This window comes from Myxocyprinus asiaticus, chromosome 7, assembly GCF_019703515.2.
Source record: "Myxocyprinus asiaticus isolate MX2 ecotype Aquarium Trade chromosome 7, UBuf_Myxa_2, whole genome shotgun sequence".
In the NCBI taxonomy this organism is placed as follows: domain Eukaryota; kingdom Metazoa; phylum Chordata; class Actinopteri; order Cypriniformes; family Catostomidae; genus Myxocyprinus; species Myxocyprinus asiaticus.
Window position 1 is genome coordinate 36,146,546 of NC_059350.1, and position 18,574 is coordinate 36,165,119.

Genomic DNA, 18,574 nt, shown 5'->3' on the forward strand with positions numbered 1-18,574 from the left:
AGATGAGTTACTTTTCCCTAATGCTGAGATCATGAACATCTATAATGTATAATCAGACACATGATCTTCAATTAAAACAACATCATTTCATTCCGTACCATGTTGCTGGAGGCAGATGGACCCCACTGTACATGACAACACAACATGACAAGTTTTAATCCCACATCAAATGAGAAAAGAACACAATGGACATGTAACTCCTATCACTGTCCACTTCTGTTACAGCAGATCTTCATCTTATAATGCACACAAATATGTGTGGCCTACTAAAAAACATTACATTAAATCAATGGAAAATGATGACAACTGTGGGAGATCCTACAGTTAAAAGAGGGTCTATTAATACAATGACACCATCAGCAACTGTGGGAAATTAAAGGTGATATGATTCTAAGCTTTTAGAAACCCATACATCAAATGGTATTAAAAATAAAGGAAATACATTCAGTTCACATGACATACAGTAAAATAAAATTAGCATGCACAGAACATGGTAAATACCATTAAAATTAATCTTAAAATAAAATATATAGTAAACCTATAGCCTATTATTATAATATTAATAGAATATGAATGTTAATACTTAGAATGAAGTTCAGTGCAAACAAATAACGTAACGGTCTACCTATTAAACATTAATGTAGGTGAGAGAGTTCTAATATTAATGTTGAATTAAGCTTTTATATGTTCGGTAGAACTTTATAGTTTTATTAATTTAAAAATTCAAGCAATGATTCAGTATAATTTCTGTCAAGCAAATTCTCAGTCCTAAACCAATGTAGCTCCTATCGCTATTACGAGTGAAGATGAAGTAATGCTCGTTTGCAGTCATTAAAACTTCATGTTCTGCTTCACTGAAATATGGCCAGTATTTCAACTTAGCATGTTTCCTAAATCTCCGATAACATATTATGATAATTTTATGCTTTAGTACAGTAAATATATTACATATGGCTCCTTTTAATGCTACAGGGCGAGCTGAGGTAACATTCAGATTTGTGGTTACTAAAGATTCAGAAGATTAAGCCTGAATGGCATCACCTTAGGTCAACTTGATTGACTAGTGAAAGGATAGTTAAAATTTGAACTTCTCATGCTCAGCATCCAAAAGAAGATATAGAACTATAAAAATGTTAACACTTTTGGCAATTTATTCATCAGTCATTCAGTTCTTAAGAACACCCCATAGTCACAGACAAGATACCCAACCACATTCAACCTAAAAAGTGTCAACATCATGCGCAAAACGGACCAAAAAGAAACAATACATTTGTGTACAGTTTCAAACGAGACTACTGAAAGTGGTCAAAACTTTAGTATTCATCAAAGTTCCTAAAAAATAAATAAAAAAATACATTACCAAATTCAGAAACATACTGTATTAAAAAGACATTTAAATGCAGCTGAATTCAGAGTGCATTTAAGTATTTACTCACTGAGTTCAACACACTGTAAAACTGACAGATCAATCCCATAAATTCAGCTGACCACTTTCATTTATTTGAGGTAGAGATTTTATTTAAAATATATATATATATATATATATATATATATATATATATATATATATATAAAATCTTTCTCTAGATCTTTTAACTGGAACCATAAACAACACAAAACAGAGGTACAGTTCACTTTCTTGTGTCACAAGCTTGTGGTTCTAATGCCGTGGTGTGTGCCCTTCAGTGCAATGCACCACTGAAAAAATATAAAAGCATTTGCAAGGGCAGAGCTAAAAGTATATACTGTAGTAAGCCTTTGACACAATTAACACTCTAGTAGCACCAGATTAAGATTAATCTATGGACTGTCCAGTGACCAGTAATTACATTAACAGTAACAACGTTTAGTATCACACGCACTCTACCTATACTTCCATTCTGTAAACATTCTACCATCTTTCTGAGATTTAAGCACACACACACACACACTCGCAGAGAAAACACATGCCGTAAACAAACACACAAAACTTCCAACACAGAATCATTTAAGAATTTGATAACTGATGCTAATACAGAAGGTCGCTTCCTTGAGACTCATATAAATAAATCTTACTTCATAATGCTTTTAGTGATGCTCTTTATCTCCAGCCTTCTCTTTCATCTAAGACTTAAAAAGACATTAAATAAAATCTTTGAAAAGACATAAGGAAAGCATAAACAAGTGTCTCAATGTGGTGTATGATCCAGTCCAGAGGGTGGCCATATTTACATATCTGTTACTTAGACGGCACACCTACATACACACAAAACACTGTCAGCTGGACAAACAAGGCATTCTGATTGGTATATTAAAGGCTGGGTGTGGGCCCTAAATTGGTTGTCGAGCACAGTGCATCAAGATTGGTGTGTTAATCTGATAATGATCAGATCTTTGCTGGTCCATGCAGAACAGGTACACATTCCGATTGGTCCTTCAAATGAAATAAATCTTGCTTGCTGCAGTCAAAGAAGAATCCGTGCCACATAGGGAGAGTGTGTGCTGGCCACTGCTGCAAGCAATGGAATGTCACTGGACTCAATCCTGAAAGAAAAAAAAAAAAAAAAAAAAAAAAAAAAAAATCACATAAAATGCATACATTCATTACTTAGATAACATATATTACTTAGATTAAAAGTAATGAGATTTGTATTCTCTTTCATTCTTTTATTTATTAAAATACTCATTCGATTTCAGCAATGTTTGTGCATCTTATTTGCTATCATTAAACATTATTCTGAATATATTAGCATTATGTCGGTTAGTGGCCACCCTGCTCTCTAGATATTATATCAGGACTGGCCATTGAAAAACATAAACTGGTTGACAACTAGTGTGTATACTGTGATCTTACCCAAGTGCCAGCCCCAGTTCTTTAACATGGACCCTGGTTTGTCCTCTCAGATATTCTGCTAAGGACCGACTCTTAAAGTACACCTCCTGTAACCGGTCTTCCAAATGCATCACACACTGAAGTAATGTATTCATGCACACACATACACAAACAAATCAGAATCTATGTAAACAGTCTGAAAACTGCATAAAAATGAATGGTCAAGAAACTATAGGCTGATAACAACGACAATAATTTTGTTATAGATGTATAATAGACAATTGATAATGCCATCCAGACAGCTAGAGGGCGCTGCTTGCTCACACAGCACTGACTGAAGCACTGAATGCAGAAACGCAGCCTTTTAAAGGAATAGTTCACACTTATGCCATCCCGGATGTGTATGACTTTCTTTCTTCAGCAGAACACACATGAAGATTTTTAGAAGAATATCTCAGCTCTTTTGGTCCATACAATGGAAGTGACTGGATGCCAGAAGTTTGAAGCCCCAAAAATCACATAAATCAGAATAAAAGTAATCCATGTGACTCCAGTGGTTAAATCAATGTCTTCAGAAGTGATATGATAGGTGTGGGTGAAAAAAAATATCAATATTTAAGTCCATTTTTACTATAAATTCTCCTCCCTGCTCAGTCAATCTCCACTTTAACTTTCACATTCTTCTTGTGTTTTTGGTGATTCACATTCTTCATCCATACGCCGGGCAGGGAGAAACATTTCTTGCAAAAATTGACTTAAATATTAATCTATTTCTCATCCACACCTATCATATCACTTCTGAAGATTTAACCACTGGAGTCTTATGGACTACTTCTATGCTGCCTTTGTGTGCTTTTTGGAGCGTCAAAATTTTGGCACCCATTCACTTGCATTGTGAGGACCTACAGAGCTGAAATATTCGTCTAAAAATCGTAATTTGTGTTCTGCAGAAGAAAGTCACACATCTGGGATGGTAATTTTCATTTTTGGGTGAACTATTCCTTTAAGCCGGTTTAGTAAAATCCTCGAGCAAGGCCATATTGTGATGTCTTAATTAAATCAATCATGCAGTATTAATGGATATCATGCCAATGTCTCAGAAGTCTTCTGGTTTTAAAGAATTTTGAATGATTTCCCTCATCATGTAGCCTATAGGCAAGTGCTGCTTTCACAACTGTCATGTCCCTTTATGGCAGTTTTTCCTCATTAACATAAAGAGAAAGAATAAAAATTCAATATCACGTTCTTAGGAGTGCCGACCCTTCTAGATATCATGGCTATTATTTCTGGAATGTGCATTTGAATATACAGAGTTTTTACAAAGTGTGTTACTAATTAATTATAAAATAAACCATCGTTTTTTTTCATATCTGCATTTTCTTGCTTACAGTATTACCAATATGCCAATGGTTTTAATTTGATAAATAATTGACCGATAAATATCGGCAGCCGATACATCAGTGCATCCTTAGTAAAGATGCATGTACAGTGCATTCGAAAGTATTCACAGCGCTTCACTTTTTCCACATTTTATTATGTTACAGCCTTATTCCAAAATGGATTGAATTCATTATTTTCCTCAAAATTCTACAAACAATACCACATAATGACAACATGAAAGAAGTTTGAAATCTTTGCAAATTTATTAAAAATAAAAAATGAAAAAAAGAGGTTTCTACAACTTGATTGGAGTCCACCTGTGCTAAATTCAGTTGATTGGACATGATTTGGAAAGGCACACACCTGTCTATATAAGGTCCCACAGTTAACAGTGCATGTCAGAGCACAAACCAAGCCATAAAGTCCAAGGAATTGTCTGTAGACCTCTGAGACAGGATTGTATCGAGGCACAGATCTGGGGAAGGGTACAGAAAAATTTCTGCAGCATTGAAGGTCCCAATGAGCACAGTGGCCTCCATCATCCGTAAATGGAAGAAGCTTGGAACCACCAGGACTCTTCCTAGAGCTGGCCACCCGGCCAAACTGAGCGATCGGGGGAGAAGGGCCTTAGTCAGGGAGGTGACCAAAAACCCGATGGTCACTCTGACAGAGCTCCAGCGTTTCTCTGTGGAAAGAGGAGAACCTTCCAGAAGAACAACCATCTCTGCAGCACTCCACCAATCAGGCCCGTATGGTAGAGTGGCCAGACGGAAGCCACTCCTCAGTAAAAGGCACATGACAGCCCGCCTGGAGTTTGCCAAAAGGCACCTGAAGGACTCTCAGACCGTGAGAAACAAAGATTGAACTCTTTGGCCTCAATGGCAAGCGTCATGTCTGGAGGAAACCAGGCACCGCTCATCACCTGGCCAATACCATCACTACAGTGAAGCATGGTGGTGGCAGCATCATGCTGTGGGGATGTTTATCAGCGGCAGGAACTGGGAGACTAGTCAGGATCGAGGGAAAGATGAATGCAGCAATGTACAGAGACATCCTTGATGAAAACCTGCTCCAGAGCGCTCTGGACCTCAGACTGGGGCGAAGGTTCATCTTCCAACAGGACAACGACCCTAAGCACACAGCCAAGATAACAAAGGAGTGGCTATGGGACAACTCTGTGAATGTCCTTGAGTGGCCCAGCCAGAGCCCAGACTTGAACCTGATTAAACATCTCTGGAGAGATCTGAAAATGGCTGTACACCAATGCTCCCCATCCAACCTGATGGAGCTTGAGAGGTCCTGCAAAGAAGAATGGGAGAAACTGCCCAAAAATAGGTGTGCCAAGCTTGTAGCATCATACTCAAAAAGAATTGAGGCTGTAATTGGTGCCAAAGGTGCTTCAACAAAGTACTGAGCAAAGGCTGTGAATCCTTATGCACATGTGATTTTTTTTCTTTTTTTTTTTTTTTTTTTTTTTTTTTTAATAAATATGCAAAGATTTCAAACTAACTACTTTCACGTTGTCATTATGGGGTATTGTTTGTAGAATTTTGAGGAAAATAATGAATTTAATCCATTTTGGAATAAGGCTGTAACATAAAATATGGAAGCGCTGTGAATACTTGCCGGATGCACTGTATGTGTATAAAGGAGACTTACAAAATCAGCTGGAATGTTGAGTGCATACAGCTGCAAAACTGATGTGATGAGCATGTGTATGAGGTTGGACACCATCACGTCTCTGCCTAACCGTCCACCCTCACACGTGCGTCTTTGACTCGTCACCACCTGCACGCTCAGCCGGTCTGTGTCTGCCACAATGCACAGAGCCTCAGCCACTGGCTCATCCAACGCCGGATGCTATGCCGACACGCATAAACAAACATTAATTCCTAATGCAGGGTTTGTAAACATGTCTGCTGTAACTCATTTTCAATACATCTTATGCAATTTTGTGAGAAAAATAGAACATGATGGTGACAGACCATAAACAAAAAAATCTCTCTAGTGTAAGACAACTTTGATAGTCTCAGCCTTAAAAGGCATGCCTATGTACTGCACAGTGCACACAAAAATGCATGATTTCTTGGCAATTTCTTTTTTAATAAAGTCTTGTTTACAATGCACCAGGCTGCTACAATGAGCACTTCCTAGGAAGTTACAGGTTTTGCCGATTTGCCAGTTTGAGAGTTCCTGGCTTCTTATTTTTGAATGATATTTAAGAGTTTTGTTTGAGACTCTCAGTAGTATGTAAAGGAGAGCAAATCAGTATATTCTGCCATGTTATCAGAGTTATGTTTGGTTTCAAAAGTATTGTAAAAATCACGTAGTTGGTCAATTTACAGGATGGTCAGACGGCCCCTTCCAGTCTAACTAGAGTACATACAGTGCATCCGGAAAGTATTCACAGCGCTTCACTTTTTCCACATTTTGTTATGTTACAGCCTTATTCCAAAATGGATTAAATTCATTATTTTCCTCAATTCTACAAACAATACCCCATAATGACAACATGAAAGAAGTTTGTTTGAAATCTTTGCAAATTTATTAGAAATAAAAAATTAAAAAAAATTAAAAAAAAAAAAAAAAAAAAAAAAATCACATTTACATAAGTATTCACAGCCTTTGCTCAATACTTTGTTGAAGCACCTTTGGCACCAATTACAGCCTCAAGTCTTTTTGAGTATGATGCTACATGCTTGGCACACCTATTTTTGGGCAGTTTCTCCCATTCTTCTTTGCAGGACCTCTCAAGCTCCATCAGGTTGGTTGGGGAGCGTTGGTGCACAGCCATTTTCAGATCTCTCCAGAGATGTTCAATCGGGTTCAAGTCTGGGCTCTGGCTGGGCCACTCAAGGACATTCACAGAGTTGTCCCGGAGCCACTCCTTTGTTATCTTGGCTGTGTGCTTAGGGTGGTTGTCCTGTTGGAAGATGAACCTTCGCCCTAGTCTGAGGTCCAGAGCGCTCTGGAGCAGGTTTTCATCAAGGATGTCTCTGTACATTGCTGCATTCATCTTTCCCTCGATCCTGACTAGTCTCCCAGTTCCTGCTGTTGAAAAACATCCCCACAGCATGATGCTGCCACCACCATGCTTCACTGTAGTGATGGTATTGGCCAGGTGATGAGCGGTGCCTGGTTTCCTCCAGACATGACGCTTGCCATTCAGGCCAAAGAGTTCAATCTTTGTTTCTCATGGTCTGAGAGTCCTTCAGGTGCCTTTTGGCAAACTCCAGGCGGGCTGTCATGTGCCTTTTACTGAGGAGTGGCTTCCGTCTGGCCACTCTACCATACGGGCCTGATTGGTGGAGTGCTGCAGAGATGGTTGTTCTTCTGGAAGGTTCTCCTCTCTCCACAGAGAAATGCTGGAGCTCTGTCAGAGTGACCATCGGGTTCTTGGTCACCTCCCTGACTAAGGCCCTTCTCCCCCGATCGCTCAGTTTGGCCAGGCGGCCAGCTCTAGGAAGAGTCCTGGTGGTTCCAAACTTCTTCCATTTACGGATGATGGAGGCCACTGTGCTCATTGGGACCGTCAATGCTGCAAAAAAATTCTGTACCCTTCCCCAAATCTGTGCCTTGATACAATCCTGTCTCGGAGGTCTACAGACAATTCCTTGGACTTCATGGCTTGGTTTGTGCTCTGACATGCACTGTTAACTGTGGGACCTTATATAGACAAGTGTGTGCCTTTCCAAATCATGTCCAATCAACTGAACCACAGGTGGACTCCAATCAAGTTGTAGAAACATCTCAAGGATGATCAGTGGAAACAGGATGCACCTGAGCTCAATTTTGAGTGTCATGGCAAAGGCTGTGAATACTTATGTACATGTGATTTTTTTTGTTTTTTATTTTTAATAAATTTGCAAAGATTTCAAACAAACTCCTTTCACGTTGTCATTATGGGGTATTGTTTGTAGAATTTTGAGGAAAATAATGAATTTAATCCATTTTGGAATAAGGCTGTAACATAACAAAATGTGGAAAAAGTGCAGCGCTGTGAATACTTTCCGGATGCACTGTATAAACAAAGTAACATGGCATATGAATGATTGTGACCAGGCTTTTCACAGTGGTGGGTAATTTCATTTTATCTACCAGCCCCTTTGGCAGTTGACTGGTCTAAGATTGGCCTTTGACAAGTAATGCTTTTTAAAAATCAGGCAAAGTCAGTCATCCTTCATTCAGAAGGTACTCTTTCCAAATTGCACCTGCTATGAGGTCAACAAGGTCACACAGCCTCTGGTAAGTTTTTAGGTTTTTACAATTTCATGTGATTATGCTTACATTTTCTGTGTCTTAACCATGATGTCAACTTGACATGTCAACAAATTGTTTAGAAATTGATTTTGTACTTACAAGAACAGTGTGTTCCAGGTCAGACATAAGGCACTGTTTGAGCCTGAGATCAGAACTGATGCCATGTAAAGCAAAGTCAGGCATGTACTGAGGACAGTAACCTCCCAGCAAAGAGCGTCCAAAATTATTAACACTGGCTCGACTCTCCACCTGACAACTATACAAGACAAACAAGCAAGGTTATTAAAGGCATTCTGATTTCAAGGGAGTGTGTGCCAGAATAGGGGTTTTCAAACTTTTTGATGCCAAGGACCCCCAATCATGATGATCTCCTTGTAAATTAACCCCTTTCCTTAAATTTAAAGGCAGCTTTATATGTTAATGTACAGAATATTGCTCCATATATACTGTGTGAGAAAAAAGGTAAGTTTGATATTAAAAGGATAGTTCGCCCAAAAATGAAAATTCTCTTATCATTTACTCACCTTCATGCCATCCCAGATGTGAACGAGTTTCATTTTTCTTTTTAGAAGAATATCTCAGCTCTGTGGGTCCATAGGTGGCGATATGCATGAAGAATGCGAATTGGCAAAACACAGAAGAACTCAGCCCTCTCGTGAATGAACATAGAAGCAGATTTATCATATTTATCTGCTTCTCACCCACACCTTTCAGATCGCTTCTGAAAACATGTATTACTGGAGTCATATGGATTACTTTTATGGTGCCTTTATGTGCTTTTTAAGCTTCAAAGTTCTGGACCCTGTTGACTTGCATTGTATGGACCTACAGAGTTGAGATATTCTTCTAAAAATCTTTGTTTGTGTTCAGCAGAAGAAAGAAAGTCATACACATCTGGGATGGCATGAGGGTAAGTAAATGATGAGAGACGTTTCATTTTTGGGTGAACTAACCCTTTACGATGATACCATGTTTGCAAAATTGAATTTTATATTGTCATTGTTCTAAAGCCAAATTAATATTCAAAATTAAAAACGTTAAAATAAATCTGTATAGGTCTAAAAAGACATTAGTTTTTAAATGTATTTGTATGGTGCCTTTCACAATAAATATATACAGGTGCAGTATATATATATATATATTTCACATTCAGTACTTATGTGCAGATTTGGTTTGGTTTCTTGGATTTGGTATTTCTTACAGTTACAAACTAGGGCTGTCAATAGAATAAAATAATCATGATTAATCTCACGATTTATGATTTGTCTTTAAAAAAGCCGAATAAAACGGTAATGTCAGTAGTAATGTTTTCCTAAATGTCAAATGCATAAAAAGTATTAACTGCATGTTAAACATTTTTAATTAATATCTTAAGTTAACGAGTTAACCTAGTTTTCTTGAGGCACTCTGGGTCCTTGGACCCCAGTTTGAAAACCCCTGTAATATTGTGTCCATATTAAAATGAGTCTGTTGCACTTACCTTGGCAGTGGTAACTCATACTCCTTTTGATCTGTAACCATGAACAGTTGTCGCGGTGATGTTTCTTCCTCATCACTTTCACCTAGAGCACTGTCTGAACTCTCATTCCTCCGTATGTCAGTCAAAAGCCTTTGATGCAACTTCCTGTCTAATCCCTGCCCACACCCCATTCCAGTTAGACCCCTCAGTTGTCCATCATTCTCTGCCTCTCTGGGACTGCCAATGTGAAACTGAACCCTCTGGGGAAGAGGACTCTGACAGGCCAAAATGTGTTCTAATCCGCTCCCAACGGAGTCAATGTCTTCTCCAAAACATTCATGGCCAATCTCTGTACATTCAGGCCTAACAGTGGTCGATTCCTGACAGGGTGAGGGATTTGTTGATTTTGTATCAGTGAAAAATGTTCTTCCATAATTTTGTTCCAAAAGTACGTCTGGATTTAAACTACCAAAGCCAGAGCTCAGTGCTTTCTCATTGGTTCTAGTAGCACAGGGGATGGGCTTTGACGAGTCAGTTTTTTCACTGGTCGTTTCAGTCGCAGGGGCGACATCGGGGGTTTGAGAGGAGCAGGGATTGGCTGGATTGTCCATCTGTCCTTGGAGTTGTGTATGCTCCTGCAGGTCTGAGCAGCGAATGAAGTAGGAAAGAACATACAAGACTCGCTGGACCAGCTCCCTCCTGTGTCCCACAACCACAGTCCGACACACTCTCACTGGAGAGCCCAAAGCACCATACAAATCACCTGAACAACACACAATAAACAAAACAATAATGAACCTGGTTAATAGTCACAAATAAATACAATAAGCGGTTTATTTTTCACAAAACAGAAACATGAGCATTATGTTCTTATGACCAGTGTTGAGGGAAATCTGATTCCAAAAGTAATTAAGTAATGTAATTACTTTTTAAATAAAATAGTGTAAAACAATACATTTTAAATTCTTTTAATCAGATAACTGACTTTCAATAATGTTACTTACATTACATATATATACTGTATATATATAAAAAAAAAACACATTCTCCCAATTTGGAATGCCCAATTCCCACTACTTAGTAGGTCCTCGTGGTGGCATGGTTACTCACCTCAATCTGGGTGGCGGAGGACAAGTCTTAGTTGCCTCCGCTTCTGAGACCGCCAATCCGTGCATTTTATCACGTGGCTCGTTGTGCATGACACCGTGGAGACTCATGCTACTCTCTGTGATCCACGCACAACTTACCACGCACCTCATTGAGAGCGAGAACCACTAATTGCGACCACGAGGAGGTTACTACATATGACTCTACCCTCCCTAGCAACTGGGCCAATTTGGTTGCTTAGGAGACCTGGCTGGAGTAACTCAGCACACCTCATGAATTTAAACAAGGAATTTTGTTTATATATGTACGTCTGTTTGCGTTTTTGTGACAGCTGAAGCATGCGCGGCCCCTGAATGTTATTAATCTTTACTAGACGACATGTGAACAAGCAGTCAAGCAGTATCCGCTGTCCAACACACAAACAAATGCGTTAGACTAGGTGCAGAGACTGTGTAAAACAGTAGTACTTGGAATGTACTCAGTGACATTATCCAATATATGAATATTGGTATTAGTATGTATGTATTAAGTATGTTCTTACCTAATTGAGCCCATAGTGGGTTGTATGGATGAGACTTTGCCAGCAGATCCACTGTCTGAGAGGAAGGTTTGTGGCAGGCATGTTTGATTGGCGGGAGGTTGCTGGGCATCACCGTGGGAACCCAGGCTAAGTGATGCGTAAGAACGGCCGTAAGGAGAGCTGAGAAAAACCTGCAGAAAATTTAAGGAAGTTAATGTAATCAGTAAATAACACACTACATCCTCACAAGTGCACAACCAGTCAAAAGTTTGGACACACCTACTCATGCTTTATTAGTACTATTGTTACACATTTTAGAATAACAGGAAAATCATCAAGACTATAAAATAACACTAATGGATGAGTGGGTATTATGTAGTGATCAAAAACAACAAATGTTAAAGAAATCAAAACACTTAAGAAAAGAAATTCCTACGTAGGCACAATTTAAATTTGTCTACAAACTAAATTCAAGCATTTGCAAAAACCTATAGACAAAAAAAGGTTTAAGATTAAGAGAATCATCAATTAAATATTCTGATGCATTTGACTGGTTCAATTATTAATTTGATTGTCAAAATCAAAGCTTGATTTTTCAATTATCCTTTTGGATTACACATTACTAGTTAAAGAATAGGGCTAAAGATCATAAGCAATACGTTTAGATGAAAGGTTCAAGATCACTGACTGGTTCTTGGCTCCATGTTCCATCAGCAAACTCATTTCCTTTAGAAAACGCTGACACAGCAGGTTTCGCTCAGCACTCTGGGAGATCATGGTGAGCCAGACAGGCTCGCTGATGCGTGGAGCCATGTAAAGGTTCCAGACTGTCATCCTACAAACCAAGGGAACCAGATCAGACAGGGGCTTTCACACTGGGCATGTTTGCTGCGGTCCGATTCCGAGTGCGATTGTTCCCGGTGCCCCCCGCAGCTTTGGTCTGGTTTCACACTCACTTGATTCTATCGAACCCCGGTCCATTTGCGTTCATCTTACGTCATCACAAACACGCATGGAGAACACAATGTGACTCATCATACTTTTTGTTTTTTTGTTATTTTGGTGCCATTATGCACAGCAGAGTAAACGACAACTGCGTATATGTGCGCTTCATGGTGTAACTCATCAGATGTCCAGGGGAAGGCGGCTTGCTCACGGCGTTTTTTGAGGAGACAGCTGATTGCAAGGAATTCATTTGCATCTTTGTTTCACGCTCGTGTCCAAGGTGAAGTTATCACCACTGTCATCTCCTGTTATACCCTATATTTACCCCAATGGTCTGCAGCCCTGGGCCCCACCACTGAATTCCCTCACTGTCTCAAAACCACCAAAGAGAGTTTGTTTTCGGAGATCAGCCTAATCAAAATTAGCTGAGGACATCAGTGAATTAAACCTCACACTGTACAATGACGATGTTAACAGTACGAAGACCCCCGGCACCTGTTATGTTTCAAAGATTTATTTGAGGGCTTGCTTTTAAGAAGACCATGAAGAGGGCTTTGCTTGACTGTTTTAGTAGTTTTAACATGATTGCATGGTAAATGTATCTATCCTCATTGCCGTGGGTGAATTTTGAATGAATGCTGCAGTCTAAACAAAATGATTTCTATCTAATTTCATACTAACGGCATTTCAAGGGCTGATGTATTTACTATGTGTTCTTTATTGGATAAGCTTTGACATATTTGTCCATGGCGAGTATTCTGTGATTATATACTGTATGTTGGTAATTTGCGACTCTCTGGGTAATAAGCAAATGTATAGGGGCATGGCTCATGAATATTTATTAGTTTATTATTATGTTAATTAACCTGTGTAGAGCTGTAGATCATGTGACCTAATTAATATTCATAAGCTAGCCCAGGGCCCCGGGGAGGCTTAACACAGCCCTGGGTGTGTACATGAAGTTTAATGAAAGTCACCATGAATTCAAAATTGACTATACTTATTGGATGTTGCTGTTTTTATTATAAACAATTTATCCGTGCACATTATTTATTTATTTTTAAATGGTTTGCCCTTTTAATTAAAAACAAACAACATGGTGATAAGGTGTATTTTATGTTGCTGCTCTCCCCAAACCCTCTTCCCTATCCCCAAACTACCCTGGTTGTGTGCCCGCTGGCTTGAATTTTTCCATAGGAGGAGGAATATCGGAGAATTTGCGTTTGTGTTGCAAGGATAAGTGGCAGGAGTTTATTTAAAAAATGTTGTGCAGCCGGAGATTTCTTGGGATGTGCCGTTCGAGTAAGTGTTCTTTATTCATTATGTTTGGTGCATTGTGATTAAAAACATGGATATATTGTTTTTTTACTCACTTGTTTCTCATTCATCTGTATTGGCACAACGGCTCACGCCTCATCGTAAGCAAAGTCTGCGATGTGCTGTGTGCATTTGTGGGCTGGTTAGTTGACAGAACTTTTGAAAGGCTGGTCGGTATTGCATCTCACATTTTCTTGGTAAATGACTCTGACATTAGCAGCACGGTGGAAAAGGCTGTGTGTGGCTGTTGCTGTTAAATTAAGCCTATTGGCTATTTTAAAAAAATGGGACGACTCGTTCATCATGTCCCGCCCCCAATTATTGTTTCAGTAGGAAATACGTCAAAACAGCAAATCGAACAGTGCTTTTAATGAATCGAAGAAGAGCAGGATAGAAATCAGCACCACATCCCTCTTACTGACTGACCTGAATTCTCCAAGTGCTTCCATCACTCGACACAGATACACCTGCACTCGATGGCTGGACTCTGCTATCCTTCTGCACACAATCATTGCCTGAAAAACAAACACAGACAAACTTTGAGGGAAAAGTATGTTTGTCTGATTGGAATGATTTCAGCCAGTGTGTGGCATTTGTGTGTGCAATATGCATCAGGTGGTCAATGAACAGACTGTGCGCCATCCGTATGCATGCTATCAGAGGCGGAGGTTAGTGCAACAAATCACTCAACTGCAGTTTTCCACTCACCCTCTCGATGGCAGTCTTCAGTTTGTTCATGTGAGACTCAAAGAGAGGGAAGTGGGAGAAGAAGAATTCCTGAAAATTGTGGTTTTCCTCTTCTTTCTCCGGCAGGCTGATGATGATGCTGACTGCAATCTTCTTTCTCTGGATCATTGCTGGGTTAGAACTGCAGCTCTCATCAGACAGGTTGAACATTTCTTCATTGCTCCTGATGCACACACACACAAATGCATGTCTGAGGTGTAACATATCTGCAGTGTGTCTCTTCTGATGTCTTATACATGGAACGCTCACATAAACGCACTCACCAGCGAGGCATGGGGCCGTGTTGGAGACTGGTAACCTGGCTTCGGAGCAATCGCCGTTGGTAACTGCTGGCACAGCCGCTGCTAAAGGAGGAGCCAGGCGATGGTAGGGGCGTGGCCAATAGGCTGCTTAAAGACGCTGCAGAATCAACAAGTAAAAGTTCACTCACAACATTTACATGACACAAAATGTGTCCAAAAAATTTGATGCACTTAATGCTTGAAGCAAATAATCAGTGGTCGACTGATATGGGCTTTTGAAGACCAATGTCAATACCAATATCATCAGCACAGTGGCCGATGGTCGATCGGCTAAACCTGTAGTAAAGACTGTAAAGAGATGGACCAAAGAAGCAGAGCTGGAACTACAAGCCGCTTTGACTGCACTGATTGGAGTGTATTTGAGGCTGCAGACACCAATCTGCATGAGCTCACAGATACGGTGACCTCATATATCAGTTTCTGTGAGGATATGTGCATTCCTACTAGGACTTATTTAACTTATTTGTGTAGCACCGAGCTGGTCTTCACCGCAACATTTGCAAGGTTTTATAAATTAGATGTTACAGCACAGACGTTAGCGCATGCTTTACTGAGTATAGGCTCGAGTCCGCCAGAACTCGTCCAGCCCTGGAGAATGAATGTATGGTTGGCAGAAAGTTCGAAGCAGGATGTCTGGCAATACGGGAGTTAGGATATCCCGTAGTGAGACACCAAAACGTATGCTTGAAAGAGAACTATAGGTTACTTGTGTAACCCCAGTTCTCTGATAACATTAAGTGAGGTGTCTCACCAGACCACCCTCCTTGTTGTGTGAAGCGAGGAAGGGGTGTGCTTGTTTTGAATGATGAAGTGAAGCTGTGTCGTGCCTCTTTTACTGGGTAGCGGATCAGCTCCCAGACACAAGAGTCATGTCTGCAAGCCAATAAGGGCTGGCGTAATGTAAAAGGGCTTCTGAGGAATATGTGGTAGGGGAGTATCCCATAGTGAGACACCTCACTTAATGCTATCAGAGAACCGGGGTTACACAAGTAACCTATAGTTTTCCACAGTCTCCAAGTGCATGCTGTCATTAAAGCTAAGGGCGACAAGCCAACTAAGAAATTCTGAAATTTCAGTATATTTTTCAAATAAACTTTTCACTCAGATTGTTAATTGCTGATAATGTCATTTGTAATACTTAAAAAAAAAAAAAAAAAAAAAGAATTTGACAAATGGAACCCACTTTATTTAAAGCTACACTATGTAACTTTTGGCCCTCTAGCGGTTAAACAATAAAACTGCATGCATCTTGCGGAAGAACATTGTTTTGGTTGTGCTTTGGCTCTGCTCCTCTGTGCGGATGAATTTGGTTCAAGGCATCGGTGTACACATATATGCAGGACATCTTAATAGAGTGAATGGACAAATAATGAAAGAAAGGAAAAGACGGATATCCGAAAACGTCATCTGAGCAGGAGACTTCAGGATATTCTGGCCAAATAGACCATGGTAGTAACCAATTTATAGACTGTTACCAAACAGTGGTCAACATCATTTCAAGACTCACATGTCCTTGGCCAGCCTAGGACTAAAGGATTTATTGATATAAATTATTGCCGTTATAAAGAAAAATACACACATGTGCTAGCAAGTAAAAAGTTCTGCACCGATTACAGTATGATTACAGTATAATTACTGTATTTCACTGCACACACACACAGAAGTGTGTGAGTGATTACACAACTGTACATAAACCATATCAATAAAATATATTACCTTTTGAGTAAGAAAACAAAGCCATCTCTCGGACGCTTTTAAATCTTTTCAGATCTCGGAGTTGTCACCACCTCTGAAAAGCCAAGCCGATGTTGATTCAGGTTTTATTACGGACTCTGTCGCTTTCCCTTTTTGCTTGCAGACTCTGCTCTGTTTGGGGTTTCTTTGTTTTTACAACCGGTGATTCCCCGGAGGTTTGCCGTTTTGAATGATCCATGGTCAATTTTTCTCGTTCATTGCGACAACAAACTTTTAGCTTCACGCTACTCCCACACCATACATGTGCTACAGTAGCTGGAGCTTATTTTCTCTGTGTACGGATATGACGTCAACACGCACGGGCAAATGTATGCAATTTCCCGCAAAATCCGTCCCGACAACTTTAAAATATAAATCATTATTATTGGTTTATTATTATTATTATCTAGTTAAGTGTATTTGGGTAAAGACATGGTTTGGAAGACAGATTTTTATTGCACTCTCTCATTAGTAACATTTAGTTATTTAAAAAAAAAAAAAAAAAAAAAAAGGTTACATAGTGTAGCTTTAATACAATTTAATAATAGCAAATAAGTTATAGAAAAAATCCAATGTAAACACTTCTTTATCTCATATTTACTTAAAATTACAAAATAAAATCAAAGCAGAACAGAAAATGTGCACTATCCATCGACATGGCTATTGGTAGATTTAGTGAAAATAGGAGAAGTTACCACTTCTGTTAATTGACCAGTGCCGTTACTCAAAATGTACAATTATTGGCCAATTAATCGGCTTGGCCGATGTATCGGTCTATTACTTCATAAAGTTTAATACATAACCAGTGAACTTTACCCTTCATATAAATGTACGTACCTGAGCGGGCAATACCACTATCTCCGTCCTCACATTGTCCTCTGCTTGGCATGTCCACTGGATTACTGTGGGCTGGAAAAAAAAAAAAAAAGGAATTATCAACTCAAATCTGAAAGATGTGAAGGAGTGTGTCCACATTGCTTCACGTGGTGGGTGATTTAGGGGAGGTGTTGAGTTCAAGAACTTGTTTCAAGTGTATGCAGGTTAGTATTCCATGCAAACACCTACAAAAAGACCCATCTAATAGTGTAGAGGTAACCCCGAAACCTAGAAACCATGCAGTCTCATCCAAAACAATGCTGATGAGCCATAAAGACAGTGGAAGTGCATTATATGAAGGGCCTACAATCAATCAAGGGCTAAACAGAGAAAAAGATAGAGAGAGCACACTAGAAAGTGAGCATTAAGGATGAGTTCACCCAAAAATGACAGTCCGGTAATTATTTAACAAACCTCATGTTGTTCCAACCCATATGACATACTTTCTTCTGTGGAACACAAAAGGAGAAAATGTTACATTTTACTAGTCTTTTTTTCCATGCAATTACAATGAATGGTGACTGAGGATTTCAAGCTTCAAAAAGGGTGTAAAAACACAATAAAAGCATTATAAAAGTGGTCTATACTGCACTATATTCCATGTATTCTTAAGCCATACTATAGCTTTGTTTGAGGAAGATATTCGGTAAATAATGACTTAAATTACGGTCTGTTCCTCACACAATGCTATTGCATGGCTTCAGAAGACTTGGAATGTAGTGCATATCTGGACTATAATTGTGATACTTTCATGGTGCTTTTGCATCCTTTTTGAAGACTGAAACTCACAAATTTCACAACTCAAACTTTTTCCTTCTGTGTTCTATGGAAGAAAAAAAAAGTAGTATGGGTTTTGAAGTACGTGAGGATGAGTACATGATGATAAGAGTTTTTATTTTTGGATGAACATAGCTAAAAGGTGAGTGCATGTGAAATCAGCTCACACTGCTTCAGCATGCCACACAAACCTGCAAAGAAAGACGCGCTCCGAACCAAGCAGAGCAGAGGAGTGCTAAGCACACGCCGAACTCCTGCAAGAGGAGTAGTATATGGCCATTTTAAGAAAGTGTGTGTATGTGGGTGGGTGAAAATCAGCGAGAGACTATAGAAAATAA

At 39.4% G+C, this 18,574-nt stretch overlaps 1 protein-coding gene across 6 annotated transcripts in view; it reads right to left on the reverse strand.

Moving 5' to 3' along the window:
• Positions 1–1,803: 1,803 nt before the first annotated feature.
• Positions 1,804–18,574, reverse strand: part of LOC127444371 (folliculin-interacting protein 2-like) — a 28,580-nt gene continuing 11,809 nt past the window's right edge. For all 6 annotated transcript variants that reach the window (XM_051703689.1, XM_051703688.1, XM_051703693.1 and 3 more), the window contains 11 exons: positions 17,421–17,492; positions 14,811–14,946; positions 14,509–14,710; positions 14,227–14,315; positions 12,227–12,373; positions 11,560–11,729; positions 9,933–10,674; positions 8,552–8,708; positions 5,852–6,052; positions 2,834–2,949; positions 1,804–2,523 (listed from right to left, as the gene is read on the reverse strand). In XM_051703689.1, the coding sequence (XP_051559649.1) occupies positions 2,445–2,523; positions 2,834–2,949; positions 5,852–6,052; positions 8,552–8,708; positions 9,933–10,674; positions 11,560–11,729; positions 12,227–12,373; positions 14,227–14,315; positions 14,509–14,710; positions 14,811–14,946; positions 17,421–17,492 (2,111 nt within the window). In that variant the 3' untranslated portion in view covers positions 1,804–2,444. The remainder of the gene's footprint in view (positions 2,524–2,833; positions 2,950–5,851; positions 6,053–8,551; positions 8,709–9,932; positions 10,675–11,559; positions 11,730–12,226; positions 12,374–14,226; positions 14,316–14,508; positions 14,711–14,810; positions 14,947–17,420; positions 17,493–18,574) is intronic.